This window comes from Bos indicus x Bos taurus, chromosome 24 (genome assembly GCF_003369695.1).
Source record: "Bos indicus x Bos taurus breed Angus x Brahman F1 hybrid chromosome 24, Bos_hybrid_MaternalHap_v2.0, whole genome shotgun sequence".
Taxonomy (NCBI): domain Eukaryota; kingdom Metazoa; phylum Chordata; class Mammalia; order Artiodactyla; family Bovidae; genus Bos; species Bos indicus x Bos taurus.
This window is the reverse complement of record NC_040099.1, coordinates 37,459,900-37,476,909: the sequence shown is the minus strand read 5'-3', so window position 1 is coordinate 37,476,909 and position 17,010 is coordinate 37,459,900. Positions and strand designations below refer to the sequence as shown.

Here is a 17,010-nt window from a genome sequence, read left to right as displayed (position 1 = left end):
AACATGAGAGAATGAAGACAAACCAGTTAAGGGGAGAAGGCAGTATGTTTTGCAAGAGATTCATTTAACCTCTTTGTGCATTTTGTGTTTACTCTGAGTTTCCTGCATTTTCCAGGGACTGTTTAGAAACTTTCATGGCAAGTAGGCATTGACTGCCTTTCCACAAATGGAGGGGAGCTGCTCAAGGGCTGACACCATTTGTTACCCATCCTCAAAACCTAGCTCAGTGTCTGGAACACTGAAGTGCTTGGTAAATGTTTACTGAACTGAGCTGGCCTACACTATGCTGCTGCTGCTAAGTCGCTTCAGTTGTGTCCGACTCTATGCGACCCCATAGACGGCAGCCCACTAGGCTCCTCCGTCCCTGGGATTCTCCAGGCAAGAGGACTGGAGTGGGTTGCCATTGCCTTCTCCAGGCCTACACTATGGCTGCCTGTATTAAATATTTCAACTTGCTGATAGTGGCAGGGTCATCAGCAGGCTGTAGTTTCCTCTACTTACAGTCCTTAGGATGGATTAGAATGTTACTGTGATTCATGAAACAGGTTTTTTTATAGCCCTGATAACTATTAAGAAAGTGAGATTGTTTTATGTGTGAAACTGCCCATGGATTCACACCTCATTACTGAACCTTAAAATGTACATGACAATTCTCAAGTCAATTTTTCACCTAATTTTCAGATTCTAGTGTAATTTTTCAAGTAATTTTACCTTCCACAGCATGCAGGGAGGCAGCGAGTAGGCCTCTGTGACAAGGGGCAACCAATGCTTTAGAACTATAAATATAACCCTGAAATAATCATTAATAATGTTATTAATACCACCTATTATTTAGTCAGTGCTTCTTATATCCAGGGCCTATAATGGGTACTATTATACTTTTTAAAATTTATTTTTAATTTTTTATTGAAGTATAGTTGATTTATAATATTTCAGGTATATAGCAAAGTCATTCAGTTTATGTATAGATATAGATATTCTTTTCAAATTCTTTTCCATTATAGGTTGTTACAAGATATTCAATATAGTTCCTTTCGCTATTCAGTAGGACCTTAATATTAATCTATTTTATATATAGTAGTGTGTCTATTAATCCCTAATTTATTCCTTCCCCTGTACTATATATAATTTATGGTCAATCTTCACACAAGAATTGTGTGAAGGCATTATTATCTCCATTTTACTGATAAGTACACACAGGTTCAAAAAGGATAGGGTGTTTATTCAGGGGAAAACCAGGACTCCTCACTGTTTGACAGAGTGAGTTTAGAAAATTGCCTGAGATGCCTTCTTGTTTAAGGTACGTATGTTACCTGGATCTCTCTACATCCTTTTCTTCCTTTTGAAAAAATGAATGGTTTTCATAAAGCCAGATCATTCTGTTAAACTAACAGAATTTAGTTTAGTTCCCTAATTTTCCTCCTGGGAAACTTTAAAAAATTTTTCTTCCCTTTCAGATTTACTTGTCATGGATTGAAGACCGGTCAGAGTTATATTTTCCGGGTCAGAGCAGTTAACGCAGCTGGACTTAGTGAATATTCACAGAATTCAGAAGCAATTGAAGTAAAAGCTGCTATTGGTAAGTTCTTCATGCACAGCTTTACGGGTGGAGGGGGCGGGAATGATTTTTTTCTAAGTTACAACGAAAGATAACATCCCCTCCAGAGACTGTGTCAAGTTTCTAAGATGGCTCAATGATCCCATCCTCAGATGGTCATTGTCTCTGACTCCAGGCGACCTCTAATCTTCCACAGCTGTTCTTTTACAGATCTCCGTCACTTATCCAGATTCTGTGCTTCTGTATAGCCTTTCCATCTTCATCAGCCCAAGTGTCCTCAGATATTCATTCCCATTGTGTGAAACTCCATTTTAACTTGGTGCTCCTCCTGGGAATACAGAGGGCCATCCAATCCCATGAGGTGGTGTATCACCCATAACCAGATCATCTCATACCTAAAAGCCATTCCATCTGCAGCAGAGCTTGGCTTGTTTTCAGTAACAGCACATTAACCTGCCTTCTATAAACTCTGCTAAAATTCGTGTAAGACATGTGTGGTTGCTTAATCATATGTTTCATCTCTGCTGGCAAAGTAACCAACAGAATAAACCCAGTAATAAAGTAATTATATGTATGTATAATGATGTGCCTCCCAATCTTAAGGTGGGGAAGGAACCCAGGTAGTTCAAGCAATAAAAATGAAATCTGTGATACAGTAGCAGATATGTTTTGCTACTATATCACAGTACCCACTCCAGTGTTCTTGCCTGGAGAATCCCAGGGATGGGGCAGCCTGGTGGGCTGCCGTCTATGGGGTCACACAGATTCGGACACGACTGAAGTGACTTAGCAGCAGCAGCAGCAAATATGTAAATAGAAAGATTATTTAATACCAGTTGTCTTCAGTTAGCATCTCGTATTACTTTTTTTTTTTTTTTGTCACAAGGCATGTGGGATCTTAATTCCCCAACCAGGGTTTGAACCAGTGCCCCCTGCAGTGGAAGCACAGAGTTTTAACCATTGGATCTCCAGGGAATTCCCCTGTATTACTTTTTAACATTCCCTATAATATGTTCGTATTATAAGGACATAGTGAACATGTTTCTTTGAGATTGGGAGGTACAGACCATTACTATATCAATAAGGTACATAACTCTAATTGTTACATAATCAAGATCTTTGTTTGTCTCTTGTGCACTCCCCCCACCCCCCATTCTGTTGAATAATGCAACTTATATCTCAAGAAATGTCTGAGAAGTGCTTGTTCTTATATTTACTTGGGTCCTGCAAATCCAAATGGTTCTTGTTCTGTCTCTGGTTTTTTGTTCTCATTTCTTCTTTTCCCAAAATATGGAGAAGTTGAAATGTTTCCTTGGTGTTAGTTATGTGAAATGTATGCTTTCCATATTTCTTGCAAATTCAGGTGATTTCCCTTAAACCAAGATTGTTTTTGTTCTGTGTGCGGTGCTAATGTTTTTCTCTTTTATTCTAAGCGCGATCTGTACTGCGTCCTGGCTCAAAGTGTTTCTGTTGTTATCTGGCAATTGTAGGGGGAGGAGTGTCTCCAGATGTGTGGCCTGAACTGAATGAGACACCTGGTGGACTAACAGACTCCAGGGGAGGCATGCATGACACCTCCCGGCCAACCTTTAAGAAAGATGCTTTGCTTGGTAGCAAACTTAACAAACCTTCACTACCCAATAGCGCTCACAACCTGGGCCAAACAGAAGTGAGTAAAGTAAGTGAAACAGTTCAGGAAGCGCTTTCCCTGCCATCAAAGAAAGCAGCCCTTGAGGGGAAAAGTAAGTCTGAGCCTCTGAGAAAGAAGAAGGACCTAGGTGAGCGCTGAAACAGTAAGAGCGTCTCATCTGTTCACATCAGTGTCCTCACGGCTCATTGTCCATATCACCTTCTTCCATCTGTGTTCACTTTCATCAGTGTTCATTCTTAATTTTATGTGTTTTCAGTTACCCATTTGTAATACCTTTGTTTAATGAGCCATAGAAGTAGTTTTCTGTGAACTTGGCTTTGACGCATAATTCATTGTGCTTAATGACAATAGAAATATTTAAAGGAATTTGGTTATTGAGTCCCTTCTAGCTTGTCAAATAGACACACCTTTGGCCTCATATTGCTGAGAGTTAGAGATGAGAGCAGGGAAAATTCGATAATCGTAGCTTGTAAGAGGTCCTTCGGAATATCATTTTGGTAAATGGATAGGAAAAATATTTCATAAAGAACTGACATTTTATTAGGGTCATAGTTATTAACTTCTGTTATTTATCCTTAGGTTTTCAAATTACCTTCACATTTAATTCAAATAAACATAAGTAACGATATGTCTTTGAGTAGTCATGAAAAGTTTAACATGGTATTATAATCACATATCACTATATTCAATTATATATTATTCATATTCCCAGAACTAAGACTATTTACCAGTAAGATTAATTACCTAACCAGAATTAAAATAGAAAGACTAATTATCAGTAATCAGATTTTTTTATCAAGGTATTTGGTGCTTGTGGTTTATATATCCTAAGAGACAATGTTTCTCTTATTGAATAAAAAAGAATTAATTAGTATATACTGATAAATTGTAGCATGCCTCTCACCCATCCCCTATACCTACCTCACCTCTAACTTCTGTAACCTCTGCTTTTTTGACACCTTTATTTACCCCTTTAACTCAAGATGAGATGGGGTGAACTCATTTGAGAATTCATATTCAACACTACTCTGAAACAGAGAAAGAGAAAAAGTTTTTAAATGCAGTGAATGCAGGAGGTTTGTGATGGGAGGGAGAGAGGGAAAATGTGTTGTTGTTGTTTTTTTTAATCTTTATTGTTCTGAGAATCTTTTTGAATAAGAATGAGATGGTTCCTATCTCTGGTAACCCACATAAATACTCAGAAAATTCTTTCTAATGCTACTGCATATCGAGTGGATTTCTTTTCACCAACCACCCTCTCTTTTTTATCAGAAAAACCGTATTTTCAGTAGTTGAGAGAAAGTTCTATCAGCAAAGCCACATAAATGAAGGGAAACTTTTAAAATAGTATCCAAATATTTTCCTGACTAAGCGCTAATAAACATAGTGATAGCTATGTAGTATTTCATGCCATATGAATAATAATCCAATATCAGGTTTAAAATAATGGAGTCTAAGAGAAGAATCACATGGAAGAATGTTCCTGGTTTAAGAAAAAAAATTAATGCTGAATTTAGCTGAGCTTCAGAATATGATTTTTCCTGTGTATAGACAGAACTTATATAGTTGTAAGGTCTCACATAGATGTATGTGTCTGAGAGGTAAAATGCTAGCTGTTTGGAAATATATGGAAATTCTTAATAAATGAATCAAGGCAGAAACTGATATACATATGCCATTTTTCTCAGGGAGCAAATAAAAACAAAGCTACATAAAAAAACGAAAATATCTTACATTTTCATGCTATTGTTTTAGGAATGAAGAGATAGTATGTACCTCTGTCCTAAAATTTAGAGTTGAGATACATAAGGCAAGATGTAAACTAAGCAGTAAAAATATATAAAGTATTATTTAAAATATATATATATATATATCTTGGGGAAATATTTCTTCATATGGGGAATGCATCATTCTTCATAATATTGTTAGTTTTTTCAGGATCTTGTTAGAAACACTAACATTTTGCTGTTAATGTTTCAAAGCTTCTTTCTCCTTGGGAATGAAGGGGGCAGGTTTTTTATCTTTGGAATAATAACTGTGGTGCAGGTTTTACTGTGTGTCAGTTTTCTTCCTTGAGCATCAAATGGACACCAAGTTGCTCGCTGGTATTACGTTTTAGTTTTACATTCAAGAACTAGTGCCCTCCCACACGGCATCAGTGATGCCATCAGTGAGACAGTTTGATGGGTGTAGAATCACAGAAGCAGTTCTGTCCACTCACAAGCTCTTCATGTTACAACAGCACCACCATCTCCACCCTGTGACATCACTTGTCTCGAAAGTTTTCGTGACTCAATGGTTCTTGGATGGAAGCAGCCAGATAAGACTGGAGGGGCTGAAATTACGGGCTATTATGTGAACTATCGTGAAGTAATCGACGGGGTACCAGGAAGATGGAGAGAAGCCAACATCAAAGCCATCAGTGATGAGGCATATAAGGTAAGTGTGTGGCCTTCTGTGGGCTTCCCAAGTGGTACTAGTGGTAAAGAATTGCCAATGCAGGATACGCATAAGAGACGCAGATTTTATGGAGGCTTCACTACATAGACTCGATCGGTTAAACCATTGGTGTATGAACTTAATCTCCAGCCCATCTTCCCTCTCCAGAGGTCCAGAGGTCTGGGATGAGGCTGAAAGTTCCCACCCTCTAAGCACATGATTTTGGGGCCTGGCAGTCAGGCCCCGTCTTTAGATGCTTTTCGAAAGTCACCTCATTAACACAGTAAAAGATGTTTGTCACTCTCATCACTTGGGAAATTCCAAGTGTTTTAGGAGCTCTGTGCCAGGAATGGAGACAAAAGACAAAAACATGTATTTCTTATATAAATTGCAGTATCATAGGATAATCTATCTCCCTTTTGATTAACTCAACACCAACTGATTAGTAATCTTAATTACATATGAAATGTATCTCCTCCTTTGCCATTTGATGCAACACAATCACAGGACTGATATTCCAATACCCCTGCCCTGTTCTGTTGCCCAGAAGCAAGTCTCAGGTTTCACCTACATTCACGAGGAGATTACAAGAAGGGTGTGACTCACTGGGGATCATCCTAGAGTATGTCCAACGCATACTCTAAATAAATGCAATGTTGAAACAAACCTGAAACCTTCACTCTCTGTGATGCTGTCCATGTTGCAGATTAGCAACCTGAAGGAGAACATGGTGTATCAGTTCCAAGTGGCGGCCATAAACATTGCTGGGTTGGGGGCGCCCTCAGCAGTAAGCCCCAGCTTCAAATGTGAAGAATGGACCATTGCTGTTCCAGGTAACTCGGGGAGACCGTGTCTCAGCACTGAGGCTCAGAGCTTCTTCCAATGGATCCTACAATTTGGAACTAAATTTAAGTGCTACATAGCTTCTAAGGGAGACAAGTTCTCTCGGCCCCTCATGTTCATGTAAAATATTTTTACAAATCTATTAATAGGAACCAATATAAAACTGAGTATAAATTTCTTATATTCCAGATAAATCCTAGAGTCCCCATAGCTCAGCCTCTGTATGGAGTAAGATGGACAGAAGCACACACGTTGAATGCTACTTGATTATTCAACAGAAATACCCATCTTTGCTTCTGCTTCTTAAAGGCCACTGAAAGACATTCAATTCACACATCCCCACTACATTTCTCTAAAGCGTCTTCCTGCACTCCTGAGTTGTCACACATTCTCTTAATGCTCTGGAGCCTCTCATTTATCAATCTCTGGCGATCCCCTTCCCCAGACCCAGCCCCTATGGCCTCCTTCCTGTTTTCTCCTCCTCCCTGGCTCCCAACTCTTCTCTGTACACACGGAGGACCCAATGTGCCTGCCTAGGACTTAAGTCCTGCCTTGATCCTCTTATATCCTTTACTTACCTCCCCAGCCCTGTCTCCCTATGTCAACTTTTCCCCATCTCTGCATCACAACAAAGATCCTGGAAATACTCTACTTTGGAGGTTGTCATAGAGGATGGTTGGTTGAAAAAAATAGGGAGAAGCCAGAAACATTCACCTATGCCTTTAACTCTTACACAGCTACAACAGTGAACAAATCTAAAGACTGGATACTAACTAATTTGTCAAGTCATTAAGAGTCAGACTGTGCTTAGTCACTCAGTCATGCCTGACTCTTTGCAACCGCATGGACTGCAGCCCATCAGGATCCTCTGTCCATGGGGGTTCTCCAGGCAAGAATACTGGAGTGGGTTGCCATGCCTTCCTCCAGGGGATCTTCCCAGCCCAGGGATCCAAACCAGATCTCCCGCATCGCAGGCGGATTCTTTACCGACTGAGCCACTAGCAAAGCCCAGAGTCAGACTAGCAACAATGTATTTGGTGGATGGTTTTATTCTGCTTCCAATGTCACTAACTTCAAAGACCCAAATACTTTAGTGCCATAGAATGACTAAGCTCTCCCTTGGGTTCAATATTCAGCTTGTTTAATACCTGCTGTTCTGGTCAAGCTTCTAGATTTTACTGTCAGTTTACAGGAAATACAAAAGACAGAGGAACGTGTTAAATTACACCATGAAGATGCTAGCAGCAAGTCTAGACTGAGGGAACTCTGCAGGCAAATGACCTGATTTCCAAAACAAGTTAATTTCAACAGGAAAACCAGGATAAATGGAAAGCTTGCAGTTTCAGAGAGACTACAGAGATATGACAGCCTATTGCAATGTATTGGAGAAGGCAATGGCAACCCACTCCAGTACTCTTGCCTGGAAAATCCCATGGACAGAGGAGCCTGGTAGGCTGCAGTCCTGGGCACACTGGTTGGACCCAGTCTGCTCCCAGGGCCACCCTCTTCCTCTGGTGAAACCTTAGCACCCTCGGAGAACCATCTTTTTGCCTTAACTTAGCCAGTATCCATCTGCATCACATCTCTATCAAATGTGAATACAAAGATTACAAGAGAAACTCAAGAGAAGTTCAAGTGTTCACTCAGGTTCAGTAAATACAAGCGGTAAACACATTGCCTTTCCTAGCACTTTCTTGAAGCTGGTGCTATTTCTTAAGTTCTTTCTGCCTCCTACACAAAAGTAGGTCTGTTTTTAAATTCTTGCAATTCCTGAATAAAGTTAAAATGTGAATGACTAGAGACCAACAAATTCTGAGCAGGCCTGTGGAAAATGATCTGACAGAAAGCGATGTAGTTAGCAAAAGAAGTTGCAGGATGAGTGCTCCCAAATCAGAGGAGAAGTGAATGGGGCAGTTCTCCATCCCCAAGACCTGTCTATTCCCAGATCCACCCTTGACTTACTGAGAAGTGTTGGGCCAATCATGAATCAAGAAAGCCTGATGACAGATGAGAGCATTTAGGACGTTTTGTTATCCCTTTGTTTTACAGATGAAGAAACAGATTCAGGTAAAATGATAATCAGGGGGTCACAAAGGCACCAAGTGGCAGTTAGGTTTGAGAGCTGGGTCTGCTAATTCTTAGACGTGGGGGTTAGGAAGCAGCAGCGCAGTGATCCTCGCCTGGAAAACAGGGCTTGGGCTACTGTTAGGATGGCTCCCTGGCTCCTGAGGATGACACAGGACAATGGTCATGGAAGCTATCTGCATAACAGAACATGCCGTGCCAGGGTAAGGTACTGGTGTTATTGTTCAAACCTGTTTCCACACCAGGCATCATCAGGAGACAAGAGTGACTCATTGTGACTGTTAAGCCACTGGGTCAAGGGCCCAGGCAACATTGAGCAATCCCTAACAAAACCCCAAGGGATAGCACGATGGCGTTCGCACTTGTTGTTGGCTCTCAAGCCACCATGAGTCAGTTCAGGTGATTTTGATTGGTTGGTTAGAAATCACTTGTTGTTTAAAAAAAAAAAAAAAAGGAAAACAAATAACTGTATCACCTGCATAGCAGCTGACAGTCATGCGAAGACTCAGGTAATCACTGAGTAGCTGGGACTCTCCCAAGAGTGCAAAGAACACACACAGGGGATGTTTGATTTCCTTCCAGAACAGGTTGATCAAGTTCCTTGGCTTCCCCGAGCTTTCTGTTAGTTGTCTTAGGAATGGATGAGACGAAAGGATGTGAAGTGCCTAGTAAGGTTTAACACAGATTCAGGACCCATGGGATTGAATGTATTTGTTTTGGTGAAAGTTCTTTGTAACCACAAGCGTAGTTTGTTTTTACCCCTATATGAAATATATGCTTTATGGGTATCCTTCCAGTGGGGAGCTATTGTGCAATATATTTGTTTTTATTTTTGAAAAAACGATTTATTTATTATTTTTGGCTGTGTTGGGTCTTCACTGCTGTGTGTAAGGGCTGTCTCTAGTTGTGGTGTGTGGGCTTCTCACTGTGGTGGCTTCTCTTGTGGAGTACAGGCTGGGGTGTGCAGGCTTCAGCAGCTGCAGCTCCCAGGTCCTCGAGCACAGACTCTGTAGTTGTGATGCACAGGCTTAGTTGTCCTGAGGCACGTGGGATCTTCCGGGACCAGGAATCAAACCTGTGTCCCCTGCATTAGCAGGTTGATTCGTAACCAATGGACCACGAGGGATGTCCCATGTATTTCTTTTTCTATATTCACAAGCCATCAGATAGAGTTGCTTGCTTCATTGTAATTGATATTGGGGTGCATTTTCAGGTTGTCAGCCAAAAATAATCAGAAACTGAATCTGCAACCAAATTAAACTGTCCCGGTAAAAGGTGAGGAACACAGGCTTGAGGACAGCTGGAGGGCAACGCTTCATCCGGCCGCTGGAGGGCACCTCGAACTGGCCTCACACTTGCTGCCCATAAAGGGTCCTAATAGGCTGATGCAGAGCCATTAAGAAAACTTGGTACAAAATGACCGCAAGATACCTGTTTCCATAGGAATAGTAGGTTTTACAAGAGAAGTTTCAGTTTAAGACCGTGAGTGTGGCACTAGGTTCACACACACTGGAGTTTTCTTATCTCCATTATGATTTTTACACATGGGTCTCTCTGTCTTTCACTCTTCAGGACCACCGCACAGTCTCAAGTACAGTCAAGTCAGGAAAACCTCCCTGGTTCTGCAGTGGAAGCCTCCCATCCACTCAGGACGGACTCCAGTCACTGGCTACTTTGTGGACATAAAGGAGGCCAGTGCCAGAGAGGACCGGTGGCGAGGACTCAATCAGGCGGCTCTGAAACACACATACCTGAAGGTCAGAGGATGCTGACAGTTTGAGAAAGTTTCCCTCTCTCTCTCTCTTTTTTTTTTTTTTTAAGAAAAAGGGGTCTTCTAACAGGGTAATTTTAAAGTCAAGGAGATAAAAGAGAGCATCTCAGTGTTGGTTGGTGTCATGTGTTGGGCTCCTGGTAGGCTTCCATTTGGCAGTGGGTAGGGTTTGGGGCGGAGAAGGCAATGGCACCCCACTCCAGTACTCTTGCCTGGAAAATCCCATGGATAGAGGATCCTGGTAGGCTGCAGTCCATGGGGTCCCTAGAGTCAGACATGACTGAGCGACTTCACTTTCACTTTTCACATTCATGCATTGGAGAGGGAAATGGCACCCCACTCCAGTGTTCTTGCCTGGAGAATCCCAGGGATGGGGAAGCCTGGTGGGCTACGGTCTATGAGGTCGCACAGAGTCAGACACGACTGAATCGACTTAGCAGCAGCAGCAGCAGGGTTTGGGGACGTTTCTGATGCTTAAAACAATTTGGTTATAATTTGACCTGAATCTCTTTGCCTGGCTTTAGAAATTACTTCTCCTCTCTCTTGTTTTCCTCTTCATCTCCACTTACCCACCTCATATCTTCACTATTTCCAGTCTTAAGATGTTATTACTTACCATCCCCAAAAGGTGACATTCTCATTCCTACTTCACATACTTTTGAGGGTGTTTTTGATTTGAGGGTGTTATTTTCATAGAGTTCACACCTGTGACAGAGAAGGCAATGGCACCCCACTCCAGTACTCTTGCCTGGAAAATCCCATGGACGGAGGAGCCTGGAAGGCTGCAGTTCATGGGGTCGCTGAGGGTCGGACACGACTGAGCGACTTCACTTCACTTTTCACTTTCATGCATTGGAGAAGGAAATGGCCACCCAACTCCAGTGTTCTTGCCTGGAGAATCCCAGGGACAGAGAAGCCTGGTGGGCTGCCACCTATGGGGTCGCACACAGTCGGACACGACTGAAGTGACTTAGCAACATCCACAGCACACCTGTGAGCCTTAAACTCCAATCCCTTGAGTCATGCATGGCCTCACCTCACCTGCCCTCTCACACCTGTGCTCAGGTGAGCTCTCAGAGGCCAGAAGAATGACTCAACTCTTGACCTTGACTTCACCCTTATCCATGTCACTGCCTTCCAGTTTCCTCTAGAGTGTTCTAACCAAACCAGTTTCTAACTCCCATCTACCAGAGACGGTTCTGCTATAGCCACTGACCCTCTCACTAGTACCAAATGGAAACCTCAAAAACATGTTTTCCCCTGTTGTCAGTCATGGCATATGGACACCCCAAGTCCACAGCAGAGCCTCGGAAACTGTAGGGAATGTGACTCCGATCCCTGTTACTCAGAATGAAGTGTGGCTGTATGATCACAGTTGGATAGAATGCTGCCTGGGCATTCAGTGTGCAGCCTTATCTGCTGGTGGAATAGGCCCCTGCCCAGAGGTAGGCCTTGGAGGATTCTCAGAGTATACCTACTTTAAGAGACTTCTCTTGTCAACCTGCCAGTAGAGTCAACACCATGTGTCACAGAGAGTGCTCTGGGGTTAAGGCATTGATAGTCCTCATAGAAATATAAATATACTCTCCAGGAGAGATGACCCTTTACTGTTACATCCAGTGTGCCATTAACTCAGCTTAGCACATGCAGTAAGCTTGCCAGCCCCTTACAAAACCATGAGGGATAAGGAAGGTCACGTTTCCTGGGGCGGAGAAAAGGTCAAGGAAGTTCTGGAGCTAGGATGCGGTTTGGCTCCAGAGAATCAGGAGGCCTCTGGATGCAAATGTACCCCAAAAGCCAGTGAAAAACAGGTCAGACACATCCTAGATGGTGGTGGTGTGTGCTTACAGCTCCCGTGACCTCCAAATCCTCCATCAGCCACAGCACAGAGCTCCTGAGAGTCCCACAGACAGGATCCAAACAAGGGTGAGAAGTCAAGCAAAGGGGGCCAGGAGCCTAGAAAATAATGGACAGGAAGTGGAAATAAGAGAGTTTAAGCAGATCAAAAACTGGTTAATGTTACTCATTAAAAAAAAAAAAAAAAAGACAAGAAACAGAAGAAAGGCAAATTTAGGGGGAAGACAGAGACTGAGGTTGAGTGCCCCTCACAAAGCAGGAGGTGGACTCTCTGTAAGGAAATGACCCTAGAGTTTGGCCTCAATTTTTAAAGTGAAAATAGAATATTGACTTTTATGGTTATAAAAATTCTGGAGAAGGAAATGGCAATCCACTCCAGTACTATTGCCTGGAAAATCCCATGGACAGAGGAGCCTGGTAGGCTACAGTCCATGGGGTTGCAAAAAGTCGGACATGACTGAGCAGCTTCACTTCACTTATGGTTATAAAATGGTTGGATGCTAATGATGATAAATTCAAATGGTAAAGACATAAGAAAAGTTGAGGTTCCCGTAATCCCCCACCCATGATGATGTGGAGTCCCTCTTCCAGGTGGTTCATATTCAGAAAAGTTTCAAGCCTGAAATGGAGAAAAAAATGTACACGTTAAAAAACTTTATCAAGTTTAAGTGAGGAAAGGAGATATGTTAACTCCAGGAATAGGAGATTTTAGCACCATTGCACAGAACCTAGTGGGTTAGCTGGTATCTTCCAGAAGCATCCCTGTTCATGTGAGCACGGGATGTCTAGGGGTTCCTAGAAGGAGTTAAAGGTGCATTGCTTTACATCAAAAAATTTAACCAGCTGAGCTCACACTTCTTTTTTTATTGGTAATTACAATCTGCTGCTACAGTGTGGTGAGAAGGGAATGAATAATTAGAAGGGCACAAGGATGAAGAAGACAAGGGAATGCGGTTCTTTTGGAAATTTTAAGGAGGAAAACAAATCCAAGAAAAAGAAAAAATAGATGTGATGTGCGCGCATGTGGCACATCTCTAGTGCTTTAAGCCCAGCAGTCATTGCCCTGCAGTCATGGAAGGGTGCAGGGTGTGCCTGCCACCCCAGTGACTAGACACGGGATGTGTGGATTCCCTTCCCGTGCCGTGTTGCTGAAATCTCACTCACGGTCACATACTACCTGAGCGGCAGGTGCAGATGTGGCAGGCACCTGGCAACTGGTCTATTTTTATCACAACAAGGAAGTGTTTCTGTTCCTTTTTGTAGATCCACAGTTGCCTGGCATTATCTCTAAATATGGACTTTAAATACATCAAACTTTATGCATTTAGCTTGTGCCTAAATTCAAGTTCATTCACAGATTAAAATCATTTCAAAAATCCATTAGCTCCAGTAAAAGCTATCGTAACAGTAACATTCTGTTATCATAACTGTAGCATTCTGTTATCATAAACACAACACAATTAAATCATTAGATTAAAAACCCAACAATTTAATACATAGCTCACCTAAATGCATGGTCACAAACCCTTTGCTTAGCTGAGTAAATATATTCTAGCTTTGTGTGATTTAAATCCCATTGTGGGTGTTAATCTCCATCACAACACTATGGGAAAAACTGTGTCCTGTGTGTATAACAAATTCCTTCTTAAAGTACGATATAGGTTTTAAAAGTCAACTGTTTTAAAAAAGATAATTTTTGTAAAATATCGATAATGTTTATACTATTTTTTATTTATGAGACTGTGCTGAACCCAAAGAAAGTCACAGAAAATTATGAAGTGGGACTGTCGTATAAAAGCATATTATAAATATTTATTTTTTACTTTCCTCACGCTCTTGTAAATCTAGCTCAGTGGTTCACTTATAATATAGGTCCTCAGCAAACGTCTTCCTGATGCATGACAGTGTGTGGACCTGAAATTTGAATACATTGACTCTTCACAAATTACCGAAATTTGCAGCCATGTTAGTTGCTTGTCTGTTTAGTGAGAAATAGCTATATTATTTGTTTTTGTTCTAATGCTTTAACATGTTTTTAGACAAATGGAAAGTGATACATGATCTAAGATCCATGCTTGTAATTCCCCTCTCCTGCCAGAACTTTTATCTGAAATTTCTCTGGAATGTTCCAAAAGGACCAGGAAAAGAGGGCAGCTCATATGCTCTTGTGAGCACTTTGTCATTTCACCAAAGAATAAGGTGGTAAACTCCTGTAAAACATACGGGTATCAGTCTCCTATTTCTGATGCTGGTGGCTGTTAAATTATCTAAAAAAAGAAAGAACATCTGAGTTTCAAGGGATCTTGGAAATGTCTACTTGCACATGGTTGGGAAAGAAGAAAGTCTTAACTGAAGACATACACTGAGTCTCTGACAGGATGAAGTTTAGAACCCAAATCCTGTGCTGTATAACTGAATCACCTCCACAGGGGAAGAGCACTTCTGTTCAAATGACACAGAGTGACCATCACTTCTATATCTGCTTCTTCCAGGTGCAAGGCCTCAAGGAGGGTGAGAGCTACGTGTTCCGAGTTCGAGCCATAAACCAGGCGGGTGTCGGGAAGCCATCTGACCTTGCTGGCCCTGTTGTAGCTGAAACCCGTCCAGGTAGGCTTTTACTTTTTCGTTAAAGTTTATCTCATCTGTGTAAGATACCAAAGTAACGTTCAGCCTTACTTCTATGTTTTTCCTCATTTTCAAAATCATCACTGCATGCTATCCAAACAACTGATAAGTATGACAGTGAAAAGTGAAAGTCAGTCATGTCCAGCTTGGCAACCCCATGGACTATACAGTCCATGGAATTCTCTGGGCCAGAACACTGGAGTGGGTAGCCTTTCCCTTCTCCAGGGGATCTTCCCAACCAAGGGATCAAACCCAGGTCTCCCACATTGCAGTGGATCCTTTACCAGCTGAGCCACAAGGGAATCCCAAGTATGACCATCGGGCGTGACAATCATTTACCCCATTACAGGACCTCAGGGCAGGGATGAGCCAGGTTTGAAGTGGTTGCAATGTGGGAGACTCAGGTTTGATCCCTGGGTCTGGAAGATTCCCTGGAGAAGGGAATGGCTACTCACTCCAGTATTCTTGCCTGGATAATTCCATAGGCAGAGAGCCCTGGCAGGCTACAGTCCATGGGGTTGCAAAGAATTGGACACGACTGAGCGACTAACACTTTCACTTCACTTTTAGGACTACTTTGGTTCATACTTAAAAACACGGAAATTCTTGATCAAATTATGCTTTCTGGACCAACTGTTTAAAGTATACATTCCTGGGACATTATTTCTATTATACAGTGTCCATTAACTCCCACAAGAATATTTTTCTACCACAGAAGAAGCTGAAACAGCTCATGGAGCAAACATGATCCTTAAACAAAAGTAGGGTTTATATCATTGTAGCTACTAAGTTAAACCAGGAATTAGCAGATTTTCTCTGTGAAGGGCCAGATAGTAAATATTTTCAACTCTATGGTTATATGGTGCCTGTCACTATCCTCAACTCTGCTGTGGCACAAAAGCAGCTGCAGACAATACATAAATGAGTGTGGCTTTGTATCAGTAAAACTTTATTGTGCATGATAGATGTATTATATAATATGATAAATTATATGCATTATGAAGTTTGAATTGTAACTAATTTTCACATCTTGAACTATTAATCTTCTCTGGATTTTTAAAAAACTATTTAAAAATGTAAAAACCATTCTTAGCTTTCAGGCCATACAGAAAGAGGCAATGGTCCAGATATAGCCCACGAGTCATAGTTTGCTGACCCCTGGGTTAAGCTAACAGCAGTCCTGACTGAATGATCTATAGAGCTGAGGCAGCCCTCACGGCCCAGTTTCCAGATGCCGTGATTGGACTAGGAAAGACAGTCTTTCCCTTTGTTACGAGAACAAAGTTTACAGTGTTCACTGGGCAAATAGCTCCAGATCATTATATAATACTTATTTTGTCATTTAGTCTCTATCACTTTTCAAAGTTATATATGTCAGTTCATTAAAGTTGCATGAAAGAAAGTACTGGAAATGAGAGAAGATTAAAAAAAGTATTAATCACCTATTTTAAGTTTATATTCATTCTAGTCAAACACCCTCACTTCAACTCTTTCCTATTTCTAGATTGAAATAAAGAGCAGATATATAATGTGATATTTGTTTTTATGATAAGAAAAGAATGTAAATATAGCAAATTCTGCTCTCACTTCATGATGCTTAAAGAGAATGTCAAATGCACCCTTTGAGAAAGTACCTGCCCCTTTCAACCTATTACTTCATAAACTACTTTCAGCTACTCTTGTAACTTCCCTCTAGAGCTGGGTGTGACAGAAGTGACCTTCTTGTACCAAAGTGTAGTAGGTGTGTTGGGAGAGAGTGCCATACCTCATATAAGTACTCTTTGCAAAATGTCATGAGAAAGCAGAAAAATGCTGGGAACGCATGTGTCAGATAGAAGGTAACACACAAAGACATGAGGACACAGATCTCTATAGAAATCACACCCGGCAGGTACCAAGTGTGTAGAAATACAAGGTGCTGAGTGGACGTGCCGAAGGGCCCAACTGCAAGGCTACTCGTGTAAGAACATTTAGATTACTATACGAATAAACTCTTCATCTAGTCATTGATGAGTAAAAGCACCTGTTAAGCAGTGGATTGACTGAAAAAAAGCTTAAATTGATTTCTTGTTTTCTCATCAATAACTCTCAGGATGGCAGGTAGCCAGGCAGGACATTGGCAAAGCCACCATGATGGAAACTTTGCCTTCAAAAAGGGGTCTGCTGGTGGGCTCCTAGGGG

General features: G+C 41.5%; 1 protein-coding gene across 2 annotated transcripts in view; it reads left to right on the top strand.

The window, feature by feature from the left end:
* The window catches only part of MYOM1 (myomesin 1), a 122,330-nt gene that overhangs the window by 64,902 nt on the left and 40,418 nt on the right, over positions 1-17,010 (top strand). The window contains exons 17-22 of one of the 2 annotated variants that reach the window (XM_027525784.1): positions 1,458-1,579; positions 3,049-3,336; positions 5,452-5,648; positions 6,355-6,481; positions 10,149-10,333; positions 14,697-14,811. In XM_027525784.1, the coding sequence (XP_027381585.1) occupies positions 1,458-1,579; positions 3,049-3,336; positions 5,452-5,648; positions 6,355-6,481; positions 10,149-10,333; positions 14,697-14,811 (1,034 nt within the window). The remainder of the gene's footprint in view (positions 1-1,457; positions 1,580-3,048; positions 3,337-5,451; positions 5,649-6,354; positions 6,482-10,148; positions 10,334-14,696; positions 14,812-17,010) is intronic. The other variant, XM_027525783.1, reaches the window with a different exon arrangement.